An 18,348-nucleotide genomic window follows, 5' to 3' on the forward strand; every position below is an offset into this window, starting at 1 on the left:
TGTCTTGACAGGTACCTTAACATGGGGAATCTTCTTAAAGTTTTGACATGCACAGACCTTGAGCAGGGGCCAAATTTTTTCCTTGATTTTGAAAGTGAGAAGATGATTTTATATCTATTTCTCTTTGCCTGCAGTAGACTGCGTTTGTCTTGCACTAAATGAATGTTTCCACTTCGCCATCTTTTTAACTGCTTTGCATGACTGAGCTATGAATTGTTGGTAAATTTCTGGTGCCTTCTAGAACTGGAAGTCCTATTTTATAGATTAAATTGTGATAATAAAATGTCTTTATTTGAGTTTTTATAAGAGATTTTATATCTCTTAGTTGGAGATTATTTTGTAATTTGAGATCTGTTCTCTAATGAAAACATTTTTATGCAAAAATTTTGTTGGAAAGGTCAAATACTACCTCAAGATTTATTAATAGAAGCAGTATTTGGGGAAAACTTTTATTGTAGTCAAGAAAAATCGACAAGGTTTCAATTATTCTAGGGTGCATATTTAAGTATTTCAAATATCAATCTGTTCATGAAGGCCATTCAGAGCTCAGTAATTTGGGCATAATATTAAAAGGTAAGTGTGAACCTAAATTATTTAATCTTTGCAGATAAATTGAAAAGTTAAAAAAAAATGCAATGTATTTATTTCAGGAATTTATTTTTTCTAACTCTAAATAAAAGGAAAAATAATGGGTTCACAGACCTTTAAGTAATTTGCCTTCTGTTTGTTTTATGTTGCATGACCTATTGTAATATGGTCTAAGAGTGGCAGGTAAGTGTCATTGACCTCAATGCATGTTGCAAAGCTTTTGCTTTTGTTGGCTGTTGATATCGCTTTAGCTTGTCTGGTTGTCCAATTGAGAAAAATGATTAAATTGATGTTTTAGTGTGAATGATGCTATTTTAACTGATCAATAGAAAATTGTTAGGAAAGGGTGAAGAGGTATTCCGTAGGTTTTACATCATGTGATCCCTTACATTTTTATTTGAGGTTAAAGTGTTTGAACATATTTTTATATACTTAAAATTTAAGGTGTTTTCTGATTTTAAAAACAAAACAGCAAATCATTTAAAATAAACCCCCAGAAAGTCATTGCCTTCTCCTGCAACTTCAATTTAATTTTTATGATTTTATGTAATTTATTCTATTTTATGAATCATTTTAAACCAGGGCAGTTCATGTGAACACATCAGTTTATAGCTTATCTTCATTTTGTAGAATAATTTGTGGTCTCTGGTTATTTTTGACTTTTATTCCATTTCTATAAAGAATCTGTTATAGTTTGGGTACTGTGTACAGGCTAGTAAAGAATAGTAAAATCAATATCAGGTCCATATGAAATTGGGTTTCAAAAGAAATTGAGTTTTTAGGGGAAATACTGTTAAATATTAGTTAAATATTAGTTTTCTTGACCCTTCTCAACAATTTACCAGTGCTATTTTAAGTGCATGTTTAGCATGACTTTTAATCAGCTTGGGGATGTTGAGCAGATTGCTGACTTGAAGATATTCTTTCAAATGAGGCAGCTTACATTAGAGCTGTATTTTAGTTTATTTGCATCTGTTTCCAACTTGGTCTTGTGTATTTTTCTGCTATTCTGTCTCCCTTTTCCTCTTTGTTTCAAATTCCTTATGTTTACAGAATCTTGGCTTTGATTCAGTCAAGATCTTGTTCAAGACTTGGCACTTGATCTTTTTGTAAACCTAGCATTATATTATGGTCAAGTGGGAAGCATGAATTTAAATGTAGTATTTAAAAGATTACTTGGTCTTGGCTTTCCATTTTCTGGGAGTGTTTGAATTATTTTAGATACACACACACACACACACACACACAGACACACACAGACACACAATCACACACTTTTTTTTTTTTTTTTTGGATATGGGGTCTCACTCTTTCCACCAGGCCAGAGTGCATTGGCTCTATCTCAACTCACTGCAACCTCTGCTTCCGTGGCTCAAGGGATCCTCCCACCTCAGCCTCCAGAGTAGCTGGGACTACAGGAACATGCGACCAAGCCTGGCTAATTTTTCGTATTTTTGGTAGAGATGGAGTTTCACCATGTTGCTCAGGCTGGTCACAAACTCCTGAGCTCAAGTGATCTACTCACCTTGGTCTTACAAAGCGCTGGGATTAAAGGTGTGAGCCACTGCACCTGATACATTGTTATAATTTGAATAATAATAGTGACAGAAAATGGTTAAAATTGCGAACAACAATAATAACCAATAATATAGAAGTACATATAAAATGTTAACTGTAAAGGCAGATATTGTTGCCAATATCAGCCAATGTAGATCTTTCGGTTTTATGCTTGCGTACTATAAATGAAATTTAGTGATGACATACCGTATACCAGACTAGAGTTTGCCCATTGTTATTTCTTATGTAGATTTTTAGATACATTTTCTTTTGATTCTAACATTGGCATTATCTTAATTTCATCTCCCATCCATTTGCACATTTTTCTTCTTTTTGGAAATAGCGCATTTGTGAAAGCTTACCTTATCATTAAGCTACTATAGTGACCTTGACCCATCAGATGGGTACTCTCTTAAACTGTTTTATACTGTTTTGTAGCAGACCCAAAATTGTCAACATAATTGATTTGCTAGTTCCCAGTAACTTAAGATATAGCCACATTATTTTTGCTAGAGTAATTAGTTCTACATTGTTTACTTCTAGATGCACCTTAATATTCATGTCACCAGAGTAATTTAGTTTTACTGTTTCCATTATTCTAATTGGTTAAGTCTATCCCAGTATATCTCTGCAGTTGGGCGACTATAGAAATAATTCATGCAGATTTCCTGGCTATTTGTATCATATTATATATAAAATTGAAACGTGATTTAATGGAATCTTGTAGTTTGCAAAGTAAATGATTTAAAGTAAATCATTACTCTCTTAATTTACTCCCCTCTCAACCCCTGTAACTGTTTTTCACTTCAGTTCAACATATCTTTATGGCTTGCCTCCTGTATACCAGTAGGTGCTGGGGATGCAAAATAACTAAGATACAACCCATACCTTTGGGAGCTCTCAATCTAGTAGGAGAAGATAGAATTGAAAGCTCATAATTTTGTTTTGTTTTGTTTTGTTTTTGAGACAGGGTCCGTCTGTCACCCACGCTGGAGTGCAGTGGCGTGATCTCAACTCACTGTAGCTTCGACCTCCCTGGCTCAAGTGACCTTCTCACCTCAGTTCCCAACCCAAAAGTAGCTGGAATTACAGGCACCCACCTGCCAGAAAACTCATAGTTTTACTTACATTATTTATTTTAAACATTATTTTCAACGTGTAGCTCAGGAAGATACTAACTTTAAATGTCAGTCAGATTGGGAATCATCATGGAAGACCTTGTTTTTTGAGATGGAGTCTCACTCTGTCACCCAGACTGGAGTGCAATGGCATGATCTTGGCTTACTGCAACCTCCACCTCTTGGGTTCAAGCGATTCTCCATCCTCAGCCTCCTGCCTCAACCTCCTCAGTAGCTGGGATTATAGGCATGCAGCACCATACCTGGCTAATTTTGTATTTTAGTAGATACGGGGTTTCACCGTGTTGCCCAGGCTGGTCTCAAATACCGGACCTCAGATGATCCACCACCTTGGCCTCCCAAAGTATTGGGATTACAGGTATGGGCCACCGCACTTGGCCCCTCATGGAAGACTTTCTGCTGTTGATATTTGAATTGGGTTTTGGAGAGTGAATTAGAATGTTTTGAGCTAATACAGTGAAGAACGGTAGAAAGAAGGAACAACATAGACAAAGACCTTAAGGCGTGAAATGTTTTTCTGCATTCAGTGAAACATTATTTTTCAGTCTTGATAGAAGGATTTTTTCCTTAGAACAGATTACACCTATATGATCAGATTTTGTTTTTATTTAATAATAGTTCAATTAAAATATAAGCCCAAAATTGCTCCATTAAATTTGGCAGCAGTTATGCTAATGACAGCATATAAAAAGCTCTGAATGGAACTAGGTGTAGTGGCTCATGGCTATAATTCCAGCACTTTGGGAGGCCACAGCGAGAGGATCTCTTGAGTCAAGGACTTTGAGACCAGCCTTGATCAACATGGTAAGACTCTGTCTGTCCAAAGGATTTTTTTTTTTTTTTTACAAAATTAGCTGAGAATGGTGGCACGTGCCCCTGCAGTGAGCTATGATTGCTCCACTGCACTCTAGCTTGGATGGCAGAGTGAGACCCTGTCTTAAAAAAAAAAAAAAAAAAAATGGAATAAAGGCACTGAATAGGGGCCTCTATAGCCTCTTCTGGTTCTTGGAATTTCCCATTTTATAACAAAATGTTAATTTATAGTTTATACTAATGACAAATCTTTACCTGAGTAACTCCTATATCTACTGGGTCACTAAATTCTAGTTCTTGGGAGGAAAGAGACTTCTATTTATTTTTTGTGTCCTTTCCCAATCTTAGCATAGTGCTTTTTAAATGATAGAAGTTCAGTATGTATTTGTTAAACTTGATTTACTTATCTCCAGGTAGATCAACATAAGAGAGTAAATAGAGTTAGTCATTTGTTAAGGGAGAAATAGCATGTATTTTCTCTGATTCTGTTGGAGTGCCTCTCTATTGAGTCATACATTTCCTCTATTTCTTGTGTCCTTTGTGTTACTTGTTTCCCTTTATCATTTAGAAATATTGGGACCTATTTTCACTTATTTTTTCATTTATCTCTTGCATAGTTTCAATTGCTTTTGCCCTGTACTTTGAAATATCTTTATTCTGGTGGCATCTTTCTTATATTTATTTTTCTAAAATGATATAGGGTGATATTTATTCAGAGATCAAAATGCATAGTAGTCTTCCTTAATTCATGCTGGAGACTTATTTATGTCTCTGTACTCTCTCATTCATTCAAAATGTATTATAGAAAATCTACTAGGTACTGAGTTTACATATGTACCAGTGGTACATACTGTACATTCTGGCCTGTGTCTTGATGTAACTTAGAGGCAGATCACACAGATTTATTGAATGAATTACTGTAAAATTAAAGCAGAAAGATCTCTTACCCCAATTATAATTTTTATTTTTTCATTTCATAGTTCTTGCCTCCTTTTGTATTATAATGACTTCAATTTTAGCAGTTACTTTTAGTGACTCTTTTTCTACCCTCCACCCCTTAAGGTAATTAGTGTGAAGTTATTACAATTTTTTAATTTATCTTCAATAAGAACAATTGAAACATGCCTTAATTTCCCTTGAACAGCTTTAAAAACTAAGCTCGATAATTAATGAATATGTCTACTCTCAGTAGTAGATAAATTATTTTACAATTTTGAATGTCCTTTCGTGAAATGTCTAAATGATACTTTTGTTTTTATTTTTTTGAAATAGTAAAGCCATTTTTTTCTGTGGAAAATCAAAGTGACAAGTCTTGGTTGCATTATATAGTACCGTTTTTCGGGAAAATAAAAAAAGCTTTATTTTATCCAGCCTTTCCCCCTTCCTAGTATTTCACCCTTTTGCATGACTTGCTTTCAGTAAAGCAGTGCTTACCTGTCTGCTATTTTCTGTTTGTCTCCATTTCTACAGCAGTCTTCAGCAGCTTTCAAAATTATAAATGTGACTTTCCTGTGACAGTCTAAAAAATGTTTAATCATTGTGGTGCTGGGTGTTTTTCTCACCCTAAAGGGAAACTTAAATCTTCTCTATTTTTAAATTTCTTGGTACTTATTAAACCTTTACTAGTTATTAACCACTTACAAGGTCTACTTAAGTCTACTTGATAATGTTTCGTTTGTATGTAAGTCTCAGTGTCACATTTTTATGTTAACAGTTAGTCACCACACCCAAAATACATAGTCTAGCATTTTCAAACTTCACAAATACCTTTGATATATATAATAGATAGCTAAAATATTGTGCTTTGTCATGAATTCCCACTTCATGAATTCAAACTAAATACATGTCTACTATTGATGTTATGTCTGTAGTTTCACAATTCCATATGAAATATTGTAAGACTGTCGTTTTTTGCATGTAAAAATTATTTTTCTCTACTACATCTGATGTAAGTATAAAAGTTATGAAGTGTGCATTTTTTAAAAAGAAAAGTATGTCTATTACATTGGAAAATATGGCAAAATGTAAAATATTTAGCAGTAAGTCATTACTGCTAAATAACAAAGCTTGATCTATAAGAAAGCTAACCATTTAGTTGCAATATCAGTATTTGTTCCTAGTAATAATACCTTTGTAGCTTTGGATAGAGAGTCTTTTTAATTTTTCAATTGGCTCCTCTTGTATAATTATTTTGTCGCAGTATTTTCTTCCTAAAAAAATGATTTCTGAAAAGAAATTTGAAAAATGAAGGAACAGATATGTGAACACATTCTTAAGTGGACTTTGCATATGAATGTTACTTTATCATTGTTGCTGTAGTACTATTTTACATATGTTGAGTTTAAAATTTGGTAATGTAATTGTTGATTTTTAAAAAATATTTTGTATATTTTTGACTATTTGGCAGGTTGAATTATGACTTGCTCCAAGCACAAAATAAAGTTAACAGTTTTTAGGGATCTTTACACCCAGTTTCATGTGTAAACAAAGTTTCTTTACAATATTCTAAGTAAAGGAATAAAAACATCATTGTGTGTTTGTGGTGAGATGAAAAGGAGCAGAAAAGTCTAGTTAACTAGTTTTATATGATTGGTAGACAAAGATTTATCAAAAACCTTCTTTTTTGTTAACATTTTTCAACTTAAAGACCAGTGTGATCATATTAAAAATGTTCCTACTTCATCTTGCAAATTTGGACTGATTCCTTTCCCCTCATAAGAGAAAATTTTAGCATGGAGGAATTCTGCCAGTCATTTTTCTCTGAAACATTATAATCATAATGTTTATAATTTTATAAAGTGCTTTAGGCCTTACCTGTGGTGTTGAATGTGGCCTGCTTGGAAAGATTTATGAAAAAAAATCTTCATTTCTTCTTAGAGTCCCCTTTTTTTCTTAAAATAAGAAAGATTTGTCCTTAGAGAACAAATGACCAGTATTATTAAAAGCAACTGTTAACTTGAGTCAAGCAGAGAGAAATCCACATTTAGTCATCCATTAACATATGTTTTGCACCTAACACCACAGGTGGTGAAAATGCCCATGTGTTTGTGTCCCTGATTCTGCTTTTTATAACTGTAATTCTTCCTTCATTTTTCTGTTACTCCCAAGTGTGTAGGAACTCAGATTTTCCTTTAGTATTTCAAAATTTCAGTAATCGTCTTGTAGTGTAGCTTGAAGTATCTTGTTTTCAGCAACTGAGTAATTGTGGAGCAGTTTTATAATTTGAACTCCTCTGCATAGGAACCTTGACCTTGTAGTCATCAGCAGAATAGTTCAGTGATATTCTCTTGAGTTTGTTTTTAGATGTATATATCCTCCCTTCTTTAACCTACACTATCATATATGTTGAGACACTTCAGAGTGATCCTAGAAAAGGGGGAGCGCTTAAAAACGATTCTTTTAAAGTTTTTACTTTTTTTATATCAAAACCTAGTCATTAAAAGTAAAATGAACTTCATAGAAAAATAAAAATAGTTTGTTTTAAACTGTAGATAAGCAACATGCTTCAGTAGGCTTTCCTTTTGCATTAAAATCGATCATTTGATGCATTTACAGTGATAGTGATAATTGCAGAAAAAGTCATTGTTAAGACTATCACAATTAAAATTTTTTATTGTAATTCTCAGATTGGTTTAATACACCAGGTCCTAAATTGGAACTTAAACTAAGTCAGTAACATTTGGTGTTGCCTTGTTTTCTGTTATATTTATAAACTTGAAGCTAGTCATTTAAATGTAGAACTATGGAAAAAGTATTAGTCTTTTCTTAAAAAGTGCAAAGTTAACATTGAATAGAATTAACTCATCTTTGGAAATTGGGGTTGTTAATTGCTTACAGTTACATATGTATTTTAAAAAAATCATGTCACTGTAAATTTTCTTGTGCTTTCCTGCTATTTAGATGCCCAGCCTACAGAGTCTGAGAAGGAAATTTATAATCAGGTGAATGTAGTATTAAAAGATGCAGAAGGCATCTTGGAGGACTTGCAGTCATACAGAGGAGCTGGCCACGAAATACGAGAGGTAAAGCACATTTATGTGTTTTCTAGTTAACTGAAACTTACTGTCTCGCCTCTTTGTAATCTCTATTGTTTTCTATACTTAAGAATTCCGTATTTTATATCAAGTATTATATTTGGAGGATGATCACTTGGCATTGTTTCAGAAGTGATTGCAGTGCATTGAGCGTAAAAGGAAAAGCTGTGTTCCATTAATAGGTAGTTTTTATATATTAAGAAAATTTTATTTACTTTTTGGGCTGCTGTTACCCCTGTAATTTGCAGTATTTATGTCGTGCTTTGTAGGAGAAAGTTGAAATCATCCTTGTAGCCAGGACATCTTCCCCATGACTTTACACCACAAAGAAAATATGTAATGTGGTCCCCCTCAACTTTTCTCTCCCAAAATTCTGAGCTTTTTCGGGTTTTCATTCATCTCATTTTTTGTTTCTTCTATTTTTCAGAAGAAGCTATGTCCTTGTTTCTTTCCAAGACTAACTTCTTTACCTATGTTCTTCATCCCTCTTAATTATTTCTTCTCTTTATTAAATCTTCTTTTTTCTTTTACTGACTTCTTCCCCACAGCACATCCTCAGGTGTCCAGTACTACCCAGAGGAACTCCCTGTCCCCTGGGCCTTCATCTCTCCCCTTCTCATTACTGCATTTCTTGAAGCCATTGCTCATGCTGTGTTTCTTGATTCTTCCCATCCTCTGCTTTGCACATTATGCAGAGGTCATCAAAGTCACTCGTTGGGACATACATTCCATATCCACCTCAATTTCTCTTCTGACATTTGGAGTACTAGTGAAGGCAGAATCAAGTGCAGACACCAGAAGATGATGATTCAAAACATGTGATGGTGATTGACTGAATGTTTAGTGTAAGGGAAGAGACGGTTAAATGATTCCATGGTTTTTATTTTATTATATTTTATTTTATGTGTTTTACTTTGATACAGGTGCCTAGCCTGGATTTTTTTTTTTTTAATTGTAGTACTTTCCATTGGGAGAATTATTCTGCGTCTGTGTGTGGGAAGGCTATAGTGTTTCTTTTAAAGTCTGTTTATAGATTTGGTTGCATATTAAGAGTCATTTGTAATTTTCTAGAATAGAGTATAGAGGTAGAAAAGTTTATATATAGGATATATCAAAAGAGACTTCCTGGGGCTGTGAAACCAGGGGCTCATAAAGCTATGAGCTAAGATTGAAGTTTTGTATAGGATGCCATAGTCACTTAGTAGTGCTGTTTTCCTGAGAAAATAAAAGACGTAGCTATGCATAGTTCACTCATAAATAGTCCATGATTGGTGATGTCAGAAAGTAAATAAAGTTTAAAGGAAAAGACAATGTTTATATAGAAAAGTAACACTGAAGAACACCAAAATATAAGGGAAAAATAAAAAGCAATGGTAAGTGATTCATCTTACCAGGCTTGAAACAACATATAAAGGTACCATTGTTAAATGATAGTAAGGGAAGTAATAAAAGAGAAATAGGCATTAAAATATAAAATAAGTAAGCTAGAAAACTGAAAAATTTCATTGAAATCTACAGTAGATGGGGAACAAATATGTAACAAGAGTTGAAGAAATTTTTGTTGAGAAGTTGATGCGGGTTTAATGATACAAAGAGGAAAGATTTCTGAAGAGTAGAGACACAAATTAAGAAAGAAAGGTAGAAATAAAAGTTGAATGTGTACCAAATATTCAAAGAAGTAATGTGTTATAACAGTCATAGGTCAGTATTAAGACTTATTATTGCTAATAGTGTTTATAAGAGTTAGAGCAGCCAACTATTCTACCTATGAAAAAGCACAGACAATAGAAAAAATGGTCAGCTTTTCTAATAAGTGCACATCACTGTGAAGAAGTTTTGGTTGTTTTATGTAAAAACGATAATCTCAGTCAGTGCAAGAAGTATTGTAAAATGGTAATCTTTTTGGACGTCAGCTTGGCAGTATATTAAAAAAAAAAACTATAAAATTGTTTGTGCTCCTGAAGCAGGTACTTTTATTCTATAAAACATTTCAAACAACTAATTTAAGAGGAAATGTCAATGTAAAAACCTGTATGGCTGCCTTATTCGTAGAGGCAAAAATGTGGAAGGAATTCAGAGTTATTATGAAGATAAAATTAGACAATCCATGTAAACAGCATAGCACTGTGTCTGATACAAAGCTAACATAAACTGAGAGTTTTCTATTATTACTATACTAATGATGTTTAATTATATATTAATATATTTTAGTTTAATATTTTATTAAACATTGTAAAATAGAATAAACTTTGATATACGATAGAAGCTATTAAATAAACAATGCTTATTGTCTAGGATTGATCACCTAGAGGGAAATAAGTACTTTCCATTAATGTAATATATCTATAACTGTTTTAACATTTTTTGATAAATTTTTTTAAAAATAGAGATGAAGTCTTGCTGTGTTGCCCAGGCTGGTCTTGACCTCCAGGCCTCAAGTGATCCTTCTGTCTCAACCTCCCAAAGTGCTAGGATTATGGGCATAAGCCACTGGGCCCAGCCAATTTTAACATTTTTGAAAATGAGTTATACTTGCTCCGTAATAACCTCACCATTGACATTTACTAAGTGCCCTTTTGCACGTTGGGCTATAATGGGTATTGACCCCAAACCTTATCTAACAGAAGTGAAATCGTTGTGAGAGGACAAGAACTTAGAAGTACGAGGAAGAACCATAAAATGTTTATTATAAGAGAGCAGCCAGTGTCTTCATTTCTAAATCTAGGCAAGGCAGGGCCAGGGAAATAGTTAGCTCTGCCCAGTTATGAAAATGGGTGACATTTACTAGAGCATTTTTATGTTGTGAGAATGAATTGATATTTAGAAAAGCATTTTTAGATCCTTGCGAGAAACATTGGATAGACTTCTTTAAGAGAAGAAAATAACATTTTAACATTCATGAATTTGCTTTTTTATTGTTGTTATTGTTTTTAGTTTAGACATTTTTTAGACATGTGTTCTTTTAGTTGAGCCTCTATATAAAGTCAAAATGTATGGTTTAAGATTTTTTTTTAGTAGAAAGAAATTTAGATCTCAAGAACTTCATAACCAGGCCTTTTGAATTTCATAGAGAAGATAGGAGAAAAACTGGTCCAGAGAAACCAGCATTTAAATTAAAGCCAACAAATCCAGAATTTAGAAGAATTACGCAATTTCTTTTCTGCATTTCATTCGCACTCAAATTTACCCTGGGAGCTAGTAGCCTAGTCTACCAAAAAACATGGTAAAAACAGAAATGCAGTGCATTGTGGTGGTATGTGGATGTTGGCTCACACCTGATGTTCCAGTTTTGTGGAATGATAAGGATTTTAGGGTAGTTTGAACAGGGACAGGAAAAATAACCGCAGACAACACATATGGTTCGATTAGAAACCATGAACTTATATTGACGTCAATTATGATTTTTCTCTGTAGCCTATGAGAGTGGACGGAGCGGGTTGGCTCAAGATATTTTTATTTGTAAGGCTAACTGGTCTAAGAATGGTGTGCATACTTCTAAATAGCCAACTACTTTTCCCCTGATGTGGCTGAAGGGATTCATAGTGGTCACAAATTAGTGTTATTGGTATTTTAAAAGCTTGATTAAAGTTGACTTTTTCTACCCTCACACTAAAAAGGTATTTACCTAAAGCTTACTGGCTTCCCCCCCTAGCATTGATTACTAGTTTGTAAAACTCAAGGTTAATAATTCATATTTATGTAACATTCAACTTCACAATACGCCAGTGTAAATAGCCCTACTGACTATTAGCCATTGATTTCTGTAGAGTCATGGCATTGGAACTTTTAGGCAGTTTTGTTTAGGTTAACCCAGATTTGTTTCATCCCTAAGAAAAGCCTCTTGCAACACATTTATTCTTCAGAGAAAGAAGGCTTCTATTGGATTTAAGCATCATTTAAAAATATTGAATAAAACATCAGTTTGAAAATAGTGCCAGGTTTATAAAGTAAATTGCTGAACCAATATATAGCCCGTGAATTCAGTTTGCAGCTAATTTGTTCAACACATCCTTTAGATCTGTCTGGGTTCAATTTTATTTTGCTTTCCTGTGTTTTGTTTTTGTGTGGCTGGAGTCAGAGTGCTAGTGCCTTGGGAATATCAAGACATGTCGCCATGCTTTAGTTCTGAATTTCAGATGGTGTGCTTAGTTTATTTCAAGTTGTTAGAGAAAGTAAATCAGGTTGTTGAAAAATGTGTTAACTTCTGTAAAGCAGTAAGAAAAGCATATATAGGCAAAGATATAGCTAAGAAAATACTATTTTTGGAAATAAACCTCTACATTCAGAAAAGATTACTTAATGATTTGAAAGACTGGGTGTAGAAGAAGTCATATATATTAAGATTATGTTTTCTCTCCCCTTTCAGATTTGAAACTAGGTTTTCATTTTTTTCTTCAGGAAAGCCTGAGAAAAGTTGGCATGTAGAAGAGGATTTTAGTTATAGAGAATAAGTGGCTGTGACAATTCTTTTTTTCTGAGATGGAGTCTCGCTCTGTCACCCAGGCTGGAGTGCAATGGCATGATATCGGCTCACTGCAACCTCCACCTCCCAGGTTCAAGCGATTCTCCTGCCTCAGCCTCCTGAGTAGCTGGGATTACAGGTGCACACCACCAGGCCTAGCTGATTTTTGTATTTTTAGTAGAGACTGAGTTTCACCATGTTGTTCAGGCTGGTCTTGAATTTCTGACCTCGTGATCTGTCCACCTTGGCCTCCCAAAGTGTTAGGATTACAGGCATGAGCCACCACTCCCGACCGACAGTTTACTTAAATCACAGTTTCAGCTTGATTTAGGTTCTTAAGTGGTAGGTAGTTTTCTTAATGCAAGTTTGGACCCTGGAATTTGAATTATTAGAAGTTTCTTAGCTTGTTCCTAGAGTTGGCATCTTCAGTTATTGCCTTACTTTTTGAGGTTTCTTTTTTTTTTTTCTTTTACTAAAACAATTCTTTGTCAAAGAAATACTAAGAGACTCTGTCTGTGATATAGGAAACAATATGAAATATTTTCTTTTTATGGATCTGCTAGGCACCAAGGCATAATGTATTTAACAAATGTATTGGACCATTTTTAAGATTTTCATTATGTTCCTATCTATTGCAAGGATAAATAAGAATGTATTGTAATAGATTGAAGTATCTATGGAATCAAGAAGACCCGCTCTTAGCTCTCCTCTATGGAGTGTCTGTGGAGTTGAGAAGACTCACCCTTAGCACTCAATATAGAATATTCAATGCTCATCTGGGCACGGTGGCTCAGGCCTGTAATCCCAACACTTTGGGAGGCTGAGGTGGTTGTAACACCTGAGGTCAGGAGTTCTAGACCAGCCTGGCCGACATGGTAAACCGCATCTCTGCTAAAAATAAAAAAAATTAGCTGGGCATGGTGGTGTACACCTATAGTCCCAGCTACTTGGGAAGCTGAGGCAGGAGAGTTGCTTGAACTTGGGAGGTGGAGGTTGCAATGAGGTGAGATCATGCCACTTAACTCCAGCCGGGGTGACAGAGTGAGACTCCATCTCCAAAAAAAAAAAAAAAAAGTCAACACCTCTGGTTCAATATTCTGTATTTCATAGATTATACCAGGGTTTCCTGCATTTGCTAAAACCTTCATTTTAATGTAAAAATGAACCTTTTTGATTTTTTAAAAATCTAACTATTTTTATTCTTTGGATTTTGAAGGCAATCCAGCATCCAGCAGATGAGAAGTTGCAAGAGAAGGCATGGGGTGCAGTTGTTCCACTAGTAGGCAAATTAAAGAAATTTTACGAATTTTCTCAGAGGTTAGGTAAGTTGAAAGTTTTGTAATTATTACTTCCCTAGTGAAAAAGATGTTTATTAGTTCCAGAAGTTTAGAGTAATTTATGTTCATAATGCTGAATTTGGCTTAGAATCTGTTTTCTAAGTAAAGCAAGCTTGTTAGACTAGAAGATTACAGTGTAATCTTATCATTTCCTTCAGTCCTGGCCTTTTAATTCATTTAGACCATTTTGTCCACAAATTATTTTCCTTATCTTCTGTGGTTTTACATACATGAATCTGGGCATAATCAGCAAGGATTTTTAAGAACACAAAAGTTGAAATGACCAAGGACTTGAGGATTGGTTTTCCATATTTGGGAAAAGGACTTAATATAGAGATGGAGAGAGATTCTACCAAGAGATTTCTCATAGTAGGACCCTTTGTCATGCAAAGAAATCAAGGAGACTTTCTTGAAATTTTTGCTGGTGATGCTGAACGCATGTATCTCAAACTGTAGAAGATGACAAATAGGCTGGGCGTACTTGCACATGCCTGTAATCCCAACACTTGCAGGCTGAGGTTGGGAGATTGCCTGAGCGCAGGAGTTCAAGACCAGCCTGGGCAACATGGCAAAACCCCATCTCTTAAAAAAACAAAATAAAATTAGCTGAGTGTGGTGGTACATGCTTGTGGTCCCATCTACTCTGGAGGCTGAGGTGGGAGGATCACCTGAGCCCAGGAGGTCGAGGCTGCAGTGAGCTGTAGTCATACCACTGTACTCCAGCCTGGGCAACAGAACGAGACTCTGTCTTGAGAAAGAAAGAAATAGAAAGCTAATGATATACTCAACATTGTCTAGGGAGTTATTAAAGCAAAAAGAATTTAAAACAGTGTGCTTTTTCCCTTGCTTGGGAAAAATTATTCGAAGTCAAAATTGTGTCTGCAATATGAGTGAGCAAAATTGTAACTCTCTTTTTTGTAGGAGGAGGAGGCAGAGCAGGTAAGATTTAGCCAGTTATCTCCTTGTGTGATTTTAAAGATGTAAATGTGAAGCACTTTGTTTTGTATACATATAGGCACAGGGGAGGAATAGTATAGGTATGTGTCAGAAATTAGGATGATTTGAATGTAGTTAACTTCTTAGCACATACTTCCATATAGTTTGAATTTTTGAAATGTATAAACATGTTACAAATTAATCATAAGAAAATTATACTGTGATTGTTTTTTAAATACCTAAGCCAGAAACCAGGGGGTATATACTATAAGATTGAAGTCATACTGGGGACCCAAAGGCTGAATTTAGACTTGAGATGTAATTGTCTGGCCCACATAATTGTAAAAATTTCTAATTAGTTTCCAGATTTCACACTTGGTCACTGTATGGTTTTTTTTTTTTTTCTTTTAAGCTTCCAACAGTAATAATTGATGTGCATGTTAGCCAGAACCATATGGCAAACCATTTCTGTCTCCATTAGTTAGGACCTGTGCTTCCTAGTTCGTAATAAGTTTTATTGCTTCATATTTTTAAATATCTTACTCCATTTATATTTGCTACCTGGCCAATTGTGTTTGTAAGTTCCATTTTTTGAAAATGCTTATGTTCTTAGCCAGGTGTGGTGACACATTCCCATAGTCCCAGCTACTTGGGAAGCTGAGGCAGGAGAATCACTGAACCTGGGAGACAGAGGTTGCAGTGAGCCGAGATCGTGCCACTGCACTCCAGCCTGGGCAACAGAGCGAGACTCCGCCTCAAAAAAAAAATACTTATGTTCTAAAAAAGAAAGTAAGACAATTGCTGTTTTTCCTTTAGCTGCAGTACAGCCTATTAAGTGTCATGTTAAGACAGACAATAGTTTGGGTAGAAATGACTGTGTAAATTATCTTTTTCTTACTGGAAGTAAGAATTTAATTTATTTTCCCAATTTTAGAATTAGTTCTTTTTCAGTGTTTGTCTTTCAGTCAAGTGTCCGTATAGTCTATAGCTTTGTGCTTTATAACCCAGTCAGCCTGGCTTTTTCATCTTGGTTGTCTTGTCTACTACAGACAGCTTTTCTTATGCAGGTTTCTGGCTCCATTTATAGTTAAATTGCTTTCGATGGTGCTCAGGTGCTGTTCAAGCTCACCTTGGTCTTTTAGCATATCCCAATAAACAGAATAATTTTAAAATAGGCCACACTAGTTGGACTTAAATGTTATATTTTTACCATGGAAATTAATTGGCCTTGTGGTATATGTCCCATCATGGGTGCTGTCCCAGCACATGCAGCACCATGGAGCACTATGCAACTATGAAGATGCACATGGTCCTTCAGAATCTTGTAGTTCTAAGGAGAGAGATTCTTGGTCTGAGCACTACAGATAAACCATGGGTTACACTTCAGAAGACGGACCCTGATCCCTTGCCAGTTTGCATATTTATAATGGGACAGGGGAAGGATTACCTACCAAATTTGGAGATACTCAGTTTTGCTGACAGGGTTTAACTGTACTGCCCTGGGAAACTTGCTGTAGTTGCTTGTTTTGGTCTGAGGCCGTCGAGCCCCTCCTGTTGAGGCAGCTGAAAAAGAAGGTTGTATGCTCAGGCAGTAGGCAAACTGCTTTGTCTCTCCTCAGTCTTCCTCATGCTTTAGGGGCTTACATTAGGGACTTCCTCCAAGGGTCATAATGAGTAAGTCCCTCCAACATGTTACCTTCTTTTTGCTGGTCTAAATTTATCAAAGTGTATTTTGAAGTCACCAAATGCCCATCTTACTTGTGGCCATAACTCTCGGTTGTCGTAAATCCTCTACAGTCCATGTCCTTGGGTTCTCCTCTGAGGATCTGAGAGTAGATAGATAGCAGTTGGTAAGAATAAATGGCCGTTGTCTCTAAAGAGAAACTCTCTCCAGGGACAGCCTCTTCCTAGTCGTCTACTTACTCTTCCCTGTCCTAGCTTGTGGACTGATTTGTGATCTTAATCATTCCATCTAGCTGTCTTTTCCTTGCAACCTTCTTGTATGATTTTGGCTCCCACATTCATCTGTCAGCTTCCTTTAGTTCTTCCAGATTTTGGGGCTTAATAGACCATTAATTTTCTCCTGGTCATGTGCTTTTTTAAAAATCATAATCACATGGTTTTGTTTTAGGAGCTTCATCCGAGTCCAATCCCTAGGCCATCTTGTCTTTGTCCTCTCTTTCTTTCCAACTCATCCAGAGACCTGTGGGACACTTTCTGTGGGCTTCTTTGTCTCCAGTTTCTCTCTTGACAGAGCGTTGTAGGCAGTAGGACTGACCTGTGCCAGCACAGGCCTGCAGGGTGAGGCTGATCTAGCTGCTTCAAAGGCAGATTAGCAGATTGATCATCTTGAATTTCCCTTTCATCATAGATCTACCATTGAGCGTCTCAGCCATTCATAAACAAAAGTTCTGCAACTGCCGGTCACTGACCATCCCAACTTAGCCAGGTGGCCTGACTCTAATCCCAAAAGTGGTAGAGAACTTGGATGCTGAAATTAACCCTGAGACTTGATAAAGTCTAGGCAAATGCAGTTTTGTTTTTTTCTTTAACAGACTATAATAATATTTTGTAAACAATTTTTTTTTCTGTTCTGTGTCTCTCTTACTTTGTTTTCCACTTAACACCAACAGATGGAATGAATCTTGGGAGAAGTAAATCATTTTTTAAAAACCCAAAATGTTTGACTTTTAATTGATCTTCTTCATATCCACTGTTATACCTCGATACACCATCCATACCCTTACAATCCATGCTCCACACTGCAAATGAAGTAGTGTTTTAAAATGCTGTCTGATAACGCCACTCCTCTGCTTAAATTATTTCTCCAGGGAGGTTAGGATGCCAAGGCCAGACTACTTAATGTGGTACACAAATTATGTGTATATTATCTTAGTTCTGGTTACCCTCCTCCTTGCCCACTATATTCCATCTACATTGGTGGTCTTGCAGTTCCTCAAGTATGTCATGCTCTTGTCAGTTCAGGGTCTGGCTCCCTGCCTTTCTGTCTGCAAGCTCGTGTTCATCCTTGCTATATACTTCAGTCTCAGTCCAGGAGTCTTTTATTCAGGGAAATCTTTTCCTGGGTCTTCCATTAGGTGAGGTCTTATTGTCATGCCTTTACACTGTACTGTGTATTTCTTTTCAGCACATATCACAACTGTAGTCATTTGTCTGTCTTTTCTCTATATAATAAGGTTCCATATAGGCACAGGGAGCATGTCTGTCTACATCCATTTCCTAGTGCGTGGCACAGGGTAGCCAGTCAATACGTTTTCTGACTTACTGGGAAAAAAAAAAAAGGACAATAGCTGTCATTTGAAATAATTGTATGGATGAGAAATGATGTTGGTGCAGTATCTGGTTCAGTACCTGGTATATAACAGACACATAAGAAGTACCTACTGTTGTTTTTAATCAGTAATGTTTTATGAGGTTACAGAAGTAATGATATTATTGGTAGTAATCAGGAGGTTAATGTT

The 18,348-nt window shown here is 35.5% G+C and overlaps 1 protein-coding gene and 1 non-coding gene across 20 annotated transcripts in view; both read left to right on the forward strand.

Annotated features, from left to right (window-relative positions):
• CYRIB (CYFIP related Rac1 interactor B) overlaps positions 1 to 18,348 on the forward strand; it is a 173,520-nt gene that overhangs the window by 139,067 nt on the left and 16,105 nt on the right. For 10 of the 19 annotated variants that reach the window (XM_037728541.1, XM_017499332.2, XM_037728555.1 and 7 more), the window contains 2 exons: positions 7,998 to 8,119; positions 13,810 to 13,915. In XM_037728541.1, the coding sequence (XP_037584469.1) occupies positions 7,998 to 8,119; positions 13,810 to 13,915 (228 nt within the window). Of the gene's footprint in view, positions 1 to 11; positions 95 to 7,997; positions 8,120 to 13,809; positions 13,916 to 18,348 lie in introns of all 19 variants that reach the window. The other 9 variants (XM_017499238.2, XM_017499297.2, XM_017499289.2 and 6 more) reach the window with 1 other exon arrangement.
• LOC119467388 lies at positions 9,235 to 9,362 on the forward strand. Its single transcript, XR_005195923.1, has one exon. It is a non-coding gene; the product is annotated as a small nucleolar RNA SNORA25 (small nucleolar RNA).

The sequence above is a fragment of the Cebus imitator genome, unplaced genomic scaffold (assembly GCF_001604975.1).
Source record: "Cebus imitator isolate Cc_AM_T3 unplaced genomic scaffold, Cebus_imitator-1.0 Scaffold13, whole genome shotgun sequence".
In the NCBI taxonomy this organism is placed as follows: Eukaryota; Metazoa; Chordata; class Mammalia; order Primates; family Cebidae; genus Cebus; species Cebus imitator.